Here is a 17,533-nt window from a genome sequence, read left to right as displayed (position 1 = left end):
GACTTGAGCAGAGTGGTGTGAGGATTCAAACCCAGGTCTCCTACTGAACATCACACACTTTTCTCACTAGAACCTGCCATCTGCCCTTAAAGAGCTAAAAACAGGCCCTTAAGTGACTAAATGTTCATACGTGTAACAGGTGAACAGTAACTCCCAGTGATGGATGCGGATGTCAGGGAGCAGCCCCCAAACAAGGTACTAGATTAGCTATGACAGGGTTAGGGTCAGCAGAGGAGCTGAGTGGTGCCATGAGGTAGGGAAGAATTGGTGAGAGACGGGCAGGGAGGGCATCTGAGGAGCAACAGACACTGAGAGCACAGCCAGCCTGAACAGCACAAAGCAGGCCTGTCAGAAATAACAGCTAAAATGAGAGGTGGCTAGGATGATGCCTGACTGAGCTGTCTGGATTTCCATCAGCTGGCAAAGAAAAGCCCTGAGCATCTCCGAGATGGAGGGGAGACCCGACAAAAGCAGTGCTCTGGAAGACTACTCAGGAGTCATAGTATCATCCAACTAGAGACAGGGAAAGGCTGCCCAGAGCCGTGACATGCTGTGAAGTGCAGACTGGAGGAAGCTGGGCCTGGCTGAGGGATGGGGGGCTGTCTCCATGCCTGTTCCGTGATCAGGAACTCCAAAGAGCAGGTGCACAGAGGAAAGGAAGGCCTTTTAGCCACTCAGTGAGGCAGTACTCCAGGTTATCACACAAGCAAGCATCAAGACGCTGAACACACACAGCAAGGTAGGGCGTCCTGGGCCCCTGGGCACAAAGGAACAACCCAGAGCAACAATCTGAGCCTTTGTGACGTTTCCGTTTATAAAGCCATCTCTTAGCGAAGGCTCTGGGGACAGAAGGCCTCACCCACTTTGTCTTCTGCACCAGGCTCAGCCCACTGGAAGCTGCCAGGAGGCAGAGAGGTACCTGGAGAGAGCTGTCTACCACAGACTCTGATCTGAACAGCACTTCATCGACTCAACACATCACACAGGCCTGAGTGGGGGAGGAGTCATCCAGAGACCAACTGCTCTACAATGAACCATTCCCAGGGCAATCATCCTAAAGCCCTGTGAAGGACATCGCACATCACATAGAGGCAGCATAGCTCCATGGAGCCTCCAGCCCTGGGCTTGTTCTCATTTGGCACAAGACTGTGATTCTGCATATACCACCTCCTCTGCCCACTGCCCTTCTCAGACCCCCCACCTCAGGCCCACTGAGCCTGTCCAAATGAACCCTTAGTCAGTTTCCAGGTAGGACAACTCCTTGGCCCTCCAGTCCATCTCTGGCCCCCTTCCCACCCTGGCACCTTCTCCCCAGCCAGGACCGTGCGGGCCACCATTTCAACAAAGTACTAATTAACATACTTCAGACCCAGAGGTCTCTTCCTGGGCTCTAGGGATGGCTGGCTTCAGGAGCTCTATGAGCATGCTGCTCCCCAAATTTATTCAAATTTCTGCTTGGAAGTAAATATTTTATTATTACCATCATCATTTTTAGGGAAGAAGATCCACAGCTTTCATCATATTTTCATAGGAATATGTAACCCCTTCACCCAAGACATCTCTTTCTCCTCTGACCTTCCACCAATCCTGGGCAAAATCCACTGCTCGTTTGTTTTCATACCTTGGCTGGTAAGCCTTACCAGACAAAAACCATGGAGAAATGAGCCTACTGTACAGTTGTGCTCTCCAGCCTTAGCTGGGCCTCCCTCTGCTGGCCGGCTCTTGATTCATTCTCACTGACTTCCAAATGAACTTTCCAAGCAGCTATTCCACATCTTTCTAACTCTTTCAAGATCTTGGTCTAGTCATTTAATATGATTCTACCAAACTCATCATCCAATGTATGGGCATCATACAATGCCTCAACCTCCCTCTTCTGGGCATCAAAATTCTCTTGTGGTGGTTTATTCAACAGGCATTGGGCTAACTCTTGTCATCACTATCTTAGTTTGAGTTTCCCCAATAGCAGACCCTAAGACAAGTAGTTTCTTTGGGATGTGAAGGAAACTCAGTGGGGGGAATAGGGACAGGAGCAAAGAAGGGAAGACAGCCAACAAGGGTGTGTTACTGAGCATGTGACCTCTGTGGATAACTGGATTGAGCTGAGTTATCCCACCTAAGGGATTATAGAGCTGAGGTACTACATACCAACTCGTGCAGTTACTGGTTGAGGGCTGCTCTTAGAAGGCGTAAATTCTCCAGCACTTCAGCCCTTCTATACCAGAGATCCTTTGACAAATAAGATGAAGATGCTGGTGGCTGGAAAGTAGGCAGGTAGACACTAAAATGGTACCTGGGGATGTGGGCAGAGCCCACCACTCACTGTGCTGGGCCCTATCATAATCTCTATTTGGTATTCAAGTGAGAAACAGACATGGAAACAGAGACGACATGTGGTATCCAAAGCAGGTAACTCAGGAAGTACAGGGCCCAGTGGAGTCCAGATGCCCCAGGGCACAAAGGGAACACTCCTCATTACAGGGAGGCCGTGGTAGGCAGCCTTCTAACATGGCCAAATAATCCCCACCTCCTGGTGCTCATGCCCACATATAACCCCCTTGAGAGTGGGCTGGACCTAGTAACTTGCTTTTGACAAAGAGCAGAAGTGACGTCATTTCTGAGATTAGGTTACAAAAGACTATGACCTTTGAGAACATTATACTAATTGAAATAAGCCAGTCACAAAAAAACAAATACTGTATGATTCCATTTACTGAGGTACCTAAAGGAGCCAAACTCAGAGACAGAAAGTATAATGGTGGTTAGCAGAGGCTGAGGGAGGAGGAATGAAGAGTTATTCAATGGATATAGAGTTTCTGTTTTACAAGATGAAAAGAGTTACGGAGATGGATGGTGGTAACAGTTGGACAATAATGTGAATGTACTTAATACCACTGAACTGTACACTTAAAAATAGGTAAGATGGTAAATTTTATGTTGCATGTATTTTACCACACAAAAAAAAATTGGAAGGAAAAAAAGACTCCTCCTCCATTCCCCTCATTTTTGGAGCCACCACTCTGATGAAGTCAGCCATATCGCGAGCTGCTAAAGGTTCATGTGACAAGAAATTGAGGGGACTTTCAGCCACTATCCAGTGAGTCCAACAGCCTGCAAGGAACCTGCTGCCAGCGGCCGTCTCAGTGACCTCGGAAGCAGATTCTCCCCCAGTTGGGCTTTGAGATGACTGCAGCCTTGGCCAACACCTTGACTGCAGCCTGTGAGAGGCCCTGAGCTAGGGGACACAGATAAGAAAACCAAGGCTCAGAGAGATAAAAGGATTACGTCCAAGGACACACAGCTGAGAGGCAGGAGAGCCAGGATTAAAGCCCAGGGCTGCCAAATTCCCAAGCCTGTTTGTTCTCTACAGCCAACCTGCCTGGGCAGTTGTAAACCATGTGAGTTCCCACAGACAACAGGACATGGATGGAAAGGCCCAGCACAAGCAGTACAGGAGGGGAGCTGAGGTCCTGGGGACTCCTGGGGTATCTGGCCACAACCATTCACAGCATGAAGCCCCTGACCAGGGATCCTTGGAAACCCTGTGTCTAGGCTCAGATAGCCACCAGAAACACTGCAAGGCTGGCCCTGGAAGCCCAGCCACCAAGATGGACCTGCCAAGCAGGGCTTTGTGTGAAATTCAGGTTTTGTGAGGACCTGGTCTATGGGATCCAGGCCAGTGCAGAAGACCTCAGGCTTGTTTTTGTTTTGTTCTGTGTTTTAGCACAATCTTTACTTCCCATTTAGACAGAACAAGATATCCCCCCGCCCTGCTCCCAGACATGGCCATCTCAGTCTCTAAGTTTCTCCAAGTTCAATAAGACTGATCTTCTTACTACCACTTTCATCATGTCATTGCCTCTAAGGGAATAGCTTCCCACTACCTACAGAATTAAAGTTTAAACTCCACAGCCCACGATTCAACTTGGTCCTACCTACCTTATCACCAACCATGTTCCAAGAAAAATGCCTCACTTCAGAATCCCTGTCTCCTAAATAAGAATGTACTGTTTCCTTATTCAACAAAAAACCTTTCTTGAGCATCTATTATGTGCAAAACATTGAAGTAAACAAATCTGAATGAAATATGATTTCAACTGGGTCAAAATACAGAGCACAGAGGAGAAGCAGGGCACACATCTGCAAGAGAGCTGAGGAAGACTTCCTGGAGAGAGTGACATCTGAGCCGAGAGGTAAGAGACAAGGAGCACAGGTCTGGGGCACACCAGAGGGCAGTCCAAGCACATGAACCTTTGTTCTCCTCCTTTCTGCTTTGGCCAGATCCAATCAATGACAATGGTGACAGCCACAAACTATCCGCATTTGTCGAATGCAAATGATGCACCAGGCATTGCACTAAACTTTTGCATTCTTTCACTTAATCCTATGACAACGCACGATGTAGATATAATTATCATCCCCATTTTATGAAAGCAGAAACTTTCATGAAGGCACAAAGGTGTTAAGTAACTTGCTCAAGGTCACACACCGGGGAAGTGCAAAGTCTCTACCATTTCTGCTTTGCTCTTCTCTTCCTCTGGTAAACACCTCCCTCTTCTCAGAGGGAAATGACCCCCCTAGCCTCACAAGGCCACTGATCTCAGTGACTCTAACACAGGGCGGGCCTAGCTCAGAGCACAAGGACCTGACAGAGTTGATTAGCGTCCTCTCTGGAGGACAGATAAAGGCCAACCGCAGGGTGTAGCCATGATCCCACTGGGGGAGCATTTCAGCAAAGGGGGAGAAGGAGGACTATACAGAGAGACAGTCATCTCCAGCACAGAGAATCACAATTCAATAAAAATAAAACTTCAATTCAAAATGGGCAAACATTTAAACACACATTTCATAAAGGAAGATATGCAAATACAGTATGCATTTGACATTAGTCATCTGGGAAATGCAAATTAAAACCACAATGAGATTTCTCCATACATGTATTAAAAGGCTTTAAAAAAAATCTGACAGTACCAAGAACTTCACAACACAAAGACTGAACTTTAACGTATGGAAATTTAAAAACTAATTTAGGAAGTTGATGGATATGAAAAGAATGCCACTTCACCTCCGTAATCTTCTTTCCAAAAACCCATAACCCTAGTCTAACCTAGAGAAAAACAGACAAATCGCACTTGAGGGACACTCTACAGAATACCTGACCGTACTGCTCAGAACTGTCAAGGTCATCAAAAATAAGGAAAGTTTGAGAAATTGTTGCTAAGGAAACCAGATTTTCTTAGTTTTTACCTAATGTCCTTTTTCTCTCCCCAGATCCCATGCAGGATACACTACATTCAGTTGTCATGTCTCCTGAGGCTTCTCTTGGCTATGACAGTTTCTCAGACTTTCTGGTTTTTGATGATCTTGACAGTTTTGAGGAGTACTGGTCAGGTATTATGTAGAAAGTCCCTCAACTGTAATTCAGTTGATGTTTTTCTCATGATTAAACTTGGGTTATGGGTTTTGGGGAGGAAGACCACAGAATGTAAAGTGCCCTTCTCATTGTCTCACACATGGGTATGTTTTATCAACCTGAGGAGGTACCTGTAAGGTTCTCCACTGCAAAGTGACTGTTTCTCCCCCTCTCCTTACAGTACTCTTTGGAAGGAAGTCACTATGCACAGTCCACACTTAAGGAAGGGGAGTTACATTCCACCTCCTTGAGGGCGGAGTACCTACATAAATTATTTCAAAATTTTTTGCCCAGATTTTGTATTCTCCCCCATCCACTTATTTATTCCATCATATGGACTCAGATATTTATTTTACACTTTGGGTTATAATCCAATACTATTTTATTCATTTTGTTGCAAAAGATATTTTATTTTCCAGAATTGGCCATTGAGAGCTCTTTCAGTTGGCCCCTGAGTCCCTTTAACATATATTGTATTTATTTCAACTGACATCTCTGTCTTCTCTTCCCACCCAGACTGGGATCCCCTCAGGGGCAGTGAGGCTCTATGTGTCTTCTATGCTATCCTGCTCGACACACTGCAGACACACAATAAACATGTTAAATAAAGGAATGAACGGAGGAATGAAGGTCGCTTTGGTTCCTTCATGTGGGCAGTAGATGCATGCGCATGCTATTCTGTGCCAGGGCCTCCTTATTTTCCTTTGGAAATCATCCTCTCTCTTTCTCAGCCTGGTGAGAAAGATAACTAGGTGATGAAGCTAATCAACAAAGCACCCTCCTTGGCCATAGGATTTGGGATGGGGACAGGCAGATAACCCCACTCAGAGTCAATTGCGCACCGTCTCGTCCTCCACTGGACTGGATGTTGCAAGAACATGGGGCTGAAGCTGCTGGAGCCACTGTTAGGTGGACCAAGAGTGGAGCTGACGCAGAGCTGAAATGAACTCTTTTTGAGGCCTAAACCATGTTGTGTTTGATTCCGCCCTGCCCCTCAAGTTACATGACCCGAAAAATTGCCTTTTTGCTTACTCTAGTTGAGTTTTCTGTCCCTCATAACTAAAGCAGACCTTAAAATTTCTGTATTGCTGGCCTGTATTTTCATCACGGACAGTCAATGAAGGTGAGATAACTGACCAGTGAGCTGCATGGCACCAGGTTACAGCACCAAGGCCTGGGTCTCCTTCTCAATTCTTCAGAGGATGGGGACTCCAATCAGAAAGAGAAAACAGACAATCCCCATTTCTGAGCCCTCAAATCATTTTGTATACCCACTTACCAACATCATCCCAGACCAAAGAAGGGCACTAAGAAAGTTTAAAGAGTTCACAAACAAGTAAACCCCCCTAACAGCAGTATCAGTAAACATCTGTTCTGCACCATGAGGTGCACTGAACTCTAGTAGTTACAAAACATCCAGAAACACAGACTACCTTGCTATGACCAGGAACCATTAGGTGGTAAAACTGCATCAAGAGGTTAATGAAGGTAAAAGGTTTGAACTAAGAAGGTCCCATAGTAAGCCAATTGTCAAGCTGGGACATGAAGTTACAGAACTGGTTTCCGCCCGTATTAGACCATGCTCCCTCTGACCTTGATGGACGGAGTCCCATGAAGCCTGGATTGTGTACTTCCCATTGACACCACGTGTAGTTTAACACAAACCTTACCTACTAGCTATTTCTGCAACAGTACAGCCAAGTTTATAACACGTTACCTGACCACTACGTTACCCAAAAGCAAACGGGAAGGAATGTGCAAACACTGTCAGAGAAAAAGTGGGAGAGGAAGAGCTCTGTTCCCTGAGCTTTGGTTTTTCTCCTCAAGAACAGACGTGAAGAGTCCAGCACCAATCCATGGGACCAAAGCACAACACGTCAAGGAAGGACATTTCATCCATTACCTGGCAGGCAAAAGGTTTAGAGCCAAGCTAATCAAGCCTGTAAGATTTCCAAAACGTGAGTGCAGAGCTCCGGTGACTTATGTCCTGCACCTGAGACCCTCAACTGAAGAGACTGTTTCTTCCTCGTTTATATCAGCACTCAGCTCACAGTGTCAACTGAGAACAGCGTGGTACAGAAGAAGCAGTTGGCTTAGGGTCAGAAGACCTGGAGTTCTGCTCCAGTGTTGACCTCACATAAACTAAACATCAGGCACTTCATCACTCTGCGCCCCAGCTTAACCGTAAAAGAGATTAAAACAAAACAAACCTGTACTTTTTACCTGACTGGACTGTGAGGATAAAATAGGACCTAACAGATTTGAAAAAATTAGGTGCACGCTGCAAATATTAAACAGTGTCAGGACTCTAAAAACATTCTCTAGGGACGCTCAGTGGTTCTCATGACCACCTGGGGCAAGGAGGAGACGGCCTGTTTACCAAGGCACTTGCCAGCACCTGTGCACGGTGTGTGAGCAGCCCAGGGGATGAACCCAGACTCAGCTGGCCACAGCTACAACACAGATCCCAGTTTTTCTAAGTCAGTCACATTTCTGTGTCGCTTAATGTTTCCTTTCAAAACAGGTTATTCATTAAATATATAACAAAATATTTTTGGTGCCTTTGTAAAGCTGTTCAAGTACATGTCTGCACCAATCAGAGGTTGACCACCCTCACTCTCACTCACAAAACCCCCGCCTCAGCCAATCTCCACCCAACCCCCAGGACTCTCCTCAGCAACACAGTGAGCACCTACCCACTCCGGCTGCTCATTAGGTTCTCGTGGTTTGTGGTCAGAAGACACAGGCGGAGGCGCGTAATCCTTCATAGGAGTGGTGAATTCCACAGGTCCTGTTCCTGGCAAAGGGAGCTTCAGCAGTGGGTAGCTGGGAGGAACAAAAAGGAGAGAAAACATAGAACATGAGAGGAGGTAAAGTCTGCACTGATAACAGCGACACGGGAACCACTGCAGTTGCACTGAATTCTCCCCACTAGGACTGTACAAATGTACAAAATACCAAAATCATAAAAATTTAGAGCTAGAAGGAAACTCTGAAGCCACCTAGATGAGAATTTTTCAAATTCATTGTTAGTCATAGAAAGCTTACAAGGAAGCCCAATTCATAAAAGAGACTGGTTGAGTACTTTTAGAAATGTAATAAAGGCAACGTGCTAAAAAAAACTTGTCAAATTAGACATAAGTAAGAAAATAATAAAAAACTGGGGGAAAAAACTATAAAAATCCAGAAGTATCCCAATTCAGATTGCTGAGCAATTGCTCCAATTTAAAGGGACAGACTACGAAAACTGTGTATAATACTTTGAGGGTGTGGTTTACACTAGACTATGCCGAACAGAAGTCAATGGCCCACCATACACAAAGGAAAAACCTTGGCCTTCCATGCAGAAAGTTGGCAACGGATGTACTTTTTATTTCAGGTCTATACGAAAACACTTTTTTTTAATTGAGAATTAACTTTCATATGGTACAATGCACAAATCTTAGGTATATGGTGCAATGCATTTTTGCATATGCATACACCTGTATAACCACTACCAAGATCAAGCTATAGAACATTTCTAGAACCTCAGAAGGCAGCCTTGTGCCCCAACCCAGTGAAGAGCTCCCCCCAAACCACTATTAGAACTTCTATCACGATACATGAGTTTTGCCCGTTTTTGAATGGCTTATAAATGAGATCATCTGTTCCACTTGTATACTCTTGTGATTGGCTGTTTTCACTTAAATTACATCTGTTAGATTCATCCATAGCGGAGCAGGTAGCAGTAGGTCGTTCTTTTCCAAGGATATGTACTATTCCAATGAATGAATATATTACAGTGCACTTATCAATTCCACTGTAGAGGAACATGTGGCTGTTTCAAGTCTGAGCTACTAAGAATAAAGCTATTATGATCATTTTCATATATGGCTTTTGGCTGCCATAAGCACTCATTTCTGTTGGCTAGAATGAAATTTCTGGGATACAGGATATACATGTTTAGCTTTGTAGATAATACCAGTTTTCCAAAGTAGTTGTACAAATTTATGTTCCCACCAGCAGTGTGATGGGAGTTCCAACTGCTCTAAGTCCTTGCCACCTCTTGATACCATCAGTCAATTAAGTATAATCATTTAGAGGAGGTAGTGTATCCCTCTGAGGTTTTAATGTGCAAACAGTGACGAAAACTCTTTCATATTCTTACTGGCCATTTGGATATATACCCCCTTTTGTGAAGCACCTCTTCAACTCTTTTGATTGTTTTTTAATTGGGTCAACTCACTTTTTCTTATTGATTTATAGTTCTTTATATATTCTAGATACAAGTCCTGAGTCCTTTTTACAGCTATAAATTTCCCTCTTAGTACTACTTTCATTGCATCCCATAAATTTTGGCATATTGTGTTTTAGTTTTCATCATCTCAAGGTATTTTCTAATTTCACTTCTGATTTCTCCTTTGACCCACTGGTTGTTTTAGAACATATTGCTTAATACCCATATATCTAAATTTTCCAGTTTTCCTTCTCTTGTTGATTTTTAGTTTCATTCCACTGTGACTGGAAATGATACTCTGCATGAATTTTCAATCTTTTTAAATTTATTATGACTTGTTTGTGGCCTAATACATGGTCTAGCCTGGAGAATGTTCCATGTTCACTTGAGAAGCACGTGTATTCTGCTGCTATTGGGTGGACTGTTTCGTATATATCTGTTAGGTCTCATTTGTTTACAGTGTTGCTCAAGTCCTCCGTTTCCTTATTGACCTCGTCTGGTTGTTCTATCCATTATTGAAAGCGGAGTACTGAAGCCTCCAACTCTTACTGTAAAATTCTCTGTTTCTCATTTCAATTCTATTTTTGCTTCATATATTTTTGGGCTGGTTTTAGGCGTGTATATGTTTCTGTTATATCTTGCTGAACTGAAGCATTTATCAACATATAATGTCCTTCTTTGTCTCTTATAATCTTTTTTCTTTCTATTTTTTATTGTAAAATACACATAAAATTTATCATTTTAAAGTGTACAATTCAGTGGCATTAGGTTACAACCATCACCATTATCTATTTCCAGAACATTTTAATTACCCTAAATGGAAACCCCCTGCCCAAGAATCAGTCATTCATTCCCCTTCACCCCTCCCCCAGTTCCTGAATTCACAAATATGCTTTCCATCTCTATGAATTTGCCTATTCTGGCTATTTCATACAAATGGAATCATACAATATGTGGCCTTTTGTGACTGGCTTCTTTTACTTAGCATGTTTTCAAGGTTCATCCATGATGTGGCATGTATCAGTACTTCATTCCCTTTTAATGGCTGAATAATATTCCACTATATGGATATACTATATTTTGCTTATCCACTCATCAGTTCGTGGAAATTTGGGATGTTTCCACACCTTCTGCTTTTGTGATAGTGTTGTTATGAATGTTCCTGTACAAGGTTTTATTTAACAACCTGTTTTTAATTATTTTGGGTATGTACCTAAGAGTAGAATTTCTGGATCATGTGGTAATTCTATGTTTAACTTGCTGAGGAACCACCAAAGTGTTTTCCACAGTGGTTGTACCATTTTACACTGCCACCAGAAATATATGAGGGGTTTCAATCTCTCAATATCCTCACCAACACTTACTAATTTCTGGGTTTTTTTTTTATTAAGGTCATTCTAGTAGGTGTAAAGTGGTATCTCATTGTGGTTTTGATTTGCATTTGTATATCTTATTTGGATAAATTTCCATTCAAGTCCTTTGCCCATTTTTAAAAATTATTTTATTAAGATCATAATGGTATATAACATTGTGACATTTCAGGTGTACACTGTTACGTAATATCAGTTTCTGTATAGACTACATTGCGCTCACCACCAACAGTCACCATATATATGAGCCCCTTTATCCTTTTTGCCCACCTCCCCACTCCCTTCCTCTCTGGTAATCACTAACCTGTTCTCTTTGTCCATGTGTTTGTTCATCTTCCACATACAAGTGAAATCATGCAATATTTGTCTCTGTCTGGCTTATTTCACTTAACATAAGGTCCATCCATGTTGTTGCAAATGGGACAATTTTGTCTTGTTTTATGGCTGAGTATTCAACTGTATATACACCACATCATCTTTATCCAGTCATCAGTTGATGGGCACTTGGGTTGCTTCCACATCTAGGCTATCATGAATAATGTTGCAATGAACATAAAGGTGCATAAGTCTTTTTGAATTGTTGATTCCAAGTTCTTTGGATAAATACCCAGTAGTGGGATAGGTGGATTGTAGGATATTTCTAATTTTTTGAGAAAGCTCCTTACTGTTTTCCATAGTGGCTGCACCAGTTTGCATTCCCACTAGCAGCGTATGAGGGTTCCCTTTTCTCCAGATCCTCTCCAACATTTGTTATTTTTTCTTTTGGTGATTAGGTGATATCTCATTGTAGTCTTGATTTGCACTTCCCTAATGATCAGTGATGATGAACATCTTTTCATGTGCCTGTTTGCCATCTGTATATCTTCTCTGGAAAAATGTCAGAGAAAAACATCTGTTCAGATCCACTGCACTTTTTTTTTTCTTTGGTGAGGAAGATTAGCCCTGAGTTAACATCTGTTTTCAAGTCTCCTCTTTTTTGCTTGAGAAAGACTGTCACTGAGCTAACATATGTGCCAATCTTCTCTATTTTGTATGTGGGACACCGCCACAGCATGGCTTGATGAGTGGTGTGTAAGTCCGCACCCGGGACCAAAACCTGCAAACCCCAGGCCGCCAAAGTAGAATGCACAAATTTAACCACTATGCCACGGGACTGGCCCCCCTCTGCCCATTTTTTGATCAGGTTGGGTTTTTTTGCTGCGGAGTTATATGAGTTCTTTATATATTTTAGAGATTAACCCTTGTTGGATACATGAATTGCAAATATATTCTCCCAGTTGGTGGGTTGTCTTTTCATTTTGCTCAAGTTTTCCTTTGCCTTGCAGAAGCTCTTTAGTCTGACGTCGTCCCATTTGTTTATTTTTTCTGTTGTTTGCCCTGCCTGAGTAGACATGGTATTTGAAAAGATGTTTCTAAGACCGATGTCAAAGAGTATACTGCCCATATTTTCTTCTAGGAGCTTTATGGTTTCACATATTACCTTCAAGTCTTTGATCCATTTTGAGTTAATTTTTGTGTGTGGTGAAAGATAATGGTCTACTTTCATTCTTTTGCATGTGGCTGTCCAGTTTTCCCAACACCCTGTATTGAAGAGACTTTCCTTTCTCCATTGTACTTACCTCCTTTGTCAAAGATTAGCTGTCCATAGGTGTGTAGTTTTACTCCTGGGCTTTCAGTTCTCTTCCATTGATCTGTGTGTCTCTTTGTGTGCCAGTACCATGTTGTTTTGATTCCTATAGCTTTGCAGAACGTTTTGAAGTCAGGGATTGTGATGCCTCCAACTTTGTTCTTTTTTCTCAGGATTACTTTAGCTATTCAGGGTCTTTTGTTGTTCCACATAAATTTTAAGATTCTTTGTTCTATTCCTGTGACAAATGTCATTGGGATCCTGATTGGGATTGCATTCGATCTGTAGATTGCTTTAGGCAATATGCACATTTTAACTATGTTTCTTCTTCCAATCCATGTGCATAGACTATCTTTCCATTTCTTCATGTCATCTTCAATTTCTTTCAATAATGTCTTATAGTTTTCAGTGTATAGGTCTTTCACCATCTTGGTTAAATTTATTCCTAGATATTTCATTCTTTTTGTTGCAAGTGTAAATGAGATTTATTCTTGAGTTCTCTTTCTGGTAGTTTGTTATTGGAGTACAGAAATGCAACTGATTTTTGTACGTTGATTTTGTACCCTGCAACTTTGTTGTAGTTGTTATTTCTAAGAGTTTTCTGATGAATTCTTTAGGGTTTTCTGTATATAGAATCATGTCATCTGCAAAGAGGGTGAGTTTCACTTCTTCACTCCCTATTTGGATTCCTTTTATTCCTTTCACTTGCCTAACTGCTCTGGCCAAAACCTCCAGTATTATGTTGAATAAGAGTGGTGAGAGTGGGCACCCTTATCTTGTTCCTGTTCTCAGAGGAATGGCTTTCAGTTTTTCCCTGTTGAGTATGATGTTGGCTGTGGGTTTGTCATATATGGCCTTTATTATGTTGAGGTACTTTCCTTCTATACCCATTTTATTGAGAGTTTTTATCATATAGGGATGCTGAATCTTGTCAAATGCTTTCTCTGTATCTATTGAGATGATCATGTGGTTTTTATTCCTCATTTTGTTAACGTGGTATATCACATTGACTTGCGGATGTTGAACTATCCCTGTGTCCCTGGTATAAATCCCACTTGATCATGGTGCATGACCCTTTAATGTGTGCCATATTCAGTTTGCCAACGTTTTGTTGAAGATTTTTGCATCTATGTTCATCAGCGATATTGGCCTGAAATTTCCCTTCTTTGTCTTGTCCTTGCCTGGTTTTGGGATCAGGGTGATGTTGGCCTCACAGAATGGGTTAGGAAGTGGTCCATATTCTTCAATTTTTTGGAATAGTTTGAGAAGGATAGGTATTAAATCTTCTTTAAATGTTTGGTAGAATTCTCCAGAGAAGCCATCTGGTCCTGAACTTTTGTTTTTTGGGAGGTTTTTGATTACTGTTTCAATCTCTTTACTTGTGATTGCTCTATTCAGATTCTCTATTTCTTATTGATTCAGTTTTGGGAGGATGTATGAGCCTAAGAACTTATCCATTTCTTCTAGGTTACCCAATTTGTTGGCATTTAGTTTTTCATAGTATTCTGTTATAATCCTTTGTATTTCTGTGGTATCCATTAATTTCTCCTCTTTCATTTCTAATTTTATTTGTTTGAAGCTTCTCTCTTTTACTTAGTGAGTCTGGTTAAGGTCTTGTCAATTTTGTTTATCTTTTCAAAGAACCAGCTCTTAGTTTCACTGATCCTTTCTACCGTTTTTTTTTTTTTTTTTAATTTCTATTTCATTTATTATTTCCCTCCTTCTGCTGACTTTGGGCTTTGTTTGTTCTTTTTCTAGTTCTGTTAGGTGTAGTTTAAGATTACTTATTTGAGATTTTTCTTATTTGTTGAGATGGGCCTGTACTGCTATGAATTTCCCTTTTAGAACTGGTTTTGCTGCATCCCATAAGATTTGGTATGATGCATTTTCATTTTCATCTCCAGATACTTTTTGACATCTCCTTTGATTTCTTCAATGATCCATTGGTTGTTCAGTAGCATGCTGTTTAGTCTCCACATATTTATGACTTTCTCAGCACTTTTCTTGCAGTTGATTTCTAGTTTCACAGCATTATGGTTGGAAAAGATGCTTCATATAATTTCAATCTTCTTAAATTTATCGAGGCTTGCCTTGTTTCCCAACATATGGTCTATCCTTGAGGATGTTTCACGTGTTCTTGAGAAGAACGTGTGTTCTGCTGGTTTGGGATGGAATGTTCTTAAGTCCATCTGGTCTAGTTTTTTGTTTAATTCCACTATTTCCTTGTGTTTTTCTGTCTGGATGATCTATCCGTTGATGTAAGTGGGGTGTTAGGGTCCCCTACTAATATTGCTTTGCTGTTAATTTCTCCCTTTAGGTCTGTTACTAGTTGCTTTGTGTACTTTGGTGCTCTTGTTTTAGGTACATATATATTCATAAATGTTACGTCCTCTTGGTGGAATGTCCTTTTTATTATTATATACTGCCCCTCTTTGTCTTTTTCATCTTGAAGTCTGCTTTGTCTGATATAAGTATGGCAACACCTGCTTTCTTTTGTTTGCCATTACCTTGGAGTATTGTCTTCCATCCCTTCACTCTGAGCCTGTTTGTCTTTACAGCTGAGATGTTTCCTGGAGGCAGCATATTGTTTGGTTTTGTTTTTTAATCCATCCAGCCACTCTGTGTCTTCTGATTGGAGAATTCAATCCATTTACATTTAGAATGATTATTGATATATAAGGGCTTAATACATCCATTTCATCTCTTGTTTTCTGGTTGTTCTATACTTCCCTTGTTTCTCTTCCCTTGTATTTCTGACTGCCATTTCAGTTTGGTGACTTTACATGATGGTTTTCTCAGTTTTCTCTTTATTTACCATTTGTGTCTCTGTTCTTTTTGTGTAGTGGTTACCATGAGGTTTGTATAAAAGATCTCGCAGATGAGACAGTCCATTTTCAGATAGCCTCTTATCTCCACTAGCCTAAGAAGGTTCCATGCTTTTTGTCTTCCCTTTATTATTGTTACAAATTATTCCATTTTGCGTTGAGTTTGTGATTAAAATGAAATGTTTTAGTTATTTTTGATGCTTTTCTTCCCTTTATCTTTAATGTTATAATTAAGTGTTTGCTCACCTGTTCTGATAGAGAGCTGCAATTTTCTGAGTTTTGTCTACTTATCTCCTTGCTCTAAGCTTTGTAAATCCTTTCCTTTTTGTTTCAGGTATGAGGGCATTCTTGATCATTTCTTGTGTGTGTGTGTGGGGGGGGGGCGGGTTATGACGATGAACTCCCTCAGCTTTTATTTATCTGGGAGAGTTTTTATTTCTCCATCATATCTGAAGGATAGTTTTGCTGGATAGAGCATTCTTGGCTGAAAGTTTTTGTCTTTCAGTCTTTTGAATATATTATTCCACTCTCTCCGAGGCTTTATGGTTTCTGCTGAGAAACCTGCTGAAAGTCTGATAGGCATTCCTTTGTAATTATTCTCTTCTACCTTGCTGTCTTTAATATTTTTTCTTTGTCACTGACTTTTGCCAGTTTTATTAATACACGCCTTGGAGAAGGTCTTTTTGTTTTGCTGTAATTAGGAATCCTATTGGCTTCATTCACTTGTAATTCCAGTTCCTTTCCCAGGTTTGGGAAGTTCTCAGTAATTATCTCTGAACAAACTCTCTGCTCCTTTCTCTCTCTTCTCCCTCTTGAATATCTATATTCCTTATGTTGCATTTCCTAATTGAGTCAGGTATTTCTTGGAGAATTTCTTCATTTTTTTAAAGTCTCAGTTCTCTCTTCACCTACACCTGAAGCATTTCTACATTTCTGTCCTCTAAATTACTAATTTTGTCCTCCATACTGTCAGCTTTGTTTTTAAAGGTTTCTAGATTGTTTATTTCACTCATTGTGTTCTTCATCTCCAGCATTTCTGTTTGGTATTTTCTTTTTTGAGTTTCAATCTCTTTTGTGAAGAATTCCTTCTGCTCATTAATTTTATTCCTGAGTTCATTGAACTGAGTTTTCTTATACCTAGCTGAGTTTCCTCATGATAACTATTTTGAATTCTCTGTCATTTAGATTGTAAATTTCTGTGACTTCAGAAGTGGTTTCTGGAGACTTGTCAATTTCCTTCTGATCTGGAGTGTTAATGTATTTCTTCATGGTGTTTGATGAGGTAGACCTTTGCCAGCACATAGTGGTAGTATCTAGTCACAGATTCCACTGCCACCATGGCTGGGGTTGGGGGAGGCCCAGGAGCTGTTTTTTCTGAACCCCCCACATCCACTGGAACCCACAACTGGAAATTGTGGCCATCCACTGGAAGTTGTGCTGATAGGGATCTTCTGCGTTTGCCTGCTGGCCACTGCTACTTGACAGATCAAACATGTAGTTACTCTGGTATGGATCTGCTGACCCGGTTGTCTGGCCAAGCTGATGCACCAGGCCAGTGGAGAGGGAGGGAGGGACACTTTTTGTCGTGCACATAGCCCTCTCTGCACTCACTGGCAGCCCACCTGGGCTGCTGGGCTTGGCAGGGGTGCCCACATGGTGGCTGAGCCACCTAAGTGTGGAGCATTTCCACAGGCTAGTACGGAACTCTGAAAGTGAAAGTGTTTGCACAGTGGCCTGCCTGCTCCCTCGCCTCCTCTTAGAGTCACAAACAGCTGCTGTGTGAGGATCCATGACCTAGATTGCTGCCACTGGGGAGGGGGAGAAGATCCGCTCACCTCCTTCCACTGCTTCCTGGGGATCCAGTACCCCCACCTTCAGACTTACGGCTGCATGGGTCTCTCAGATGTCCTAGTGTGCTGTATGAGTACCCTCTGTTGGTTAATGAATGTCCTTTTGGTTGTATCTTAGCGTGGAGAGACAAAGGGAACATCTCACTCCACCATGATGATGACATCACTCCTCTTATAACCTTTTTAATGTTGTCTGATAATAAAATAGCCTCTCCAGCTCTCTTTTGGTTAC

The 17,533-nt window shown here is 41.8% G+C and overlaps 1 protein-coding gene across 14 annotated transcripts in view; it reads right to left on the bottom strand.

Moving 5' to 3' along the window:
* Positions 1-17,533, bottom strand: part of SCAP (SREBF chaperone) — an 80,715-nt gene that overhangs the window by 15,333 nt on the left and 47,849 nt on the right. For all 14 annotated transcript variants that reach the window (XM_070575535.1, XM_070575539.1, XM_070575543.1 and 11 more), the window contains one exon: positions 8,110-8,239. In XM_070575535.1, coding sequence (XP_070431636.1) covers positions 8,110-8,239 — 130 coding nt within the window. The remainder of the gene's footprint in view (positions 1-8,109; positions 8,240-17,533) is intronic.

Source organism: Equus przewalskii, chromosome 15 (genome assembly GCF_037783145.1).
Source record: "Equus przewalskii isolate Varuska chromosome 15, EquPr2, whole genome shotgun sequence".
In the NCBI taxonomy this organism is placed as follows: Eukaryota; Metazoa; Chordata; class Mammalia; order Perissodactyla; family Equidae; genus Equus; species Equus przewalskii.
This window is presented reverse-complemented; position numbering and strand designations above follow the sequence as displayed.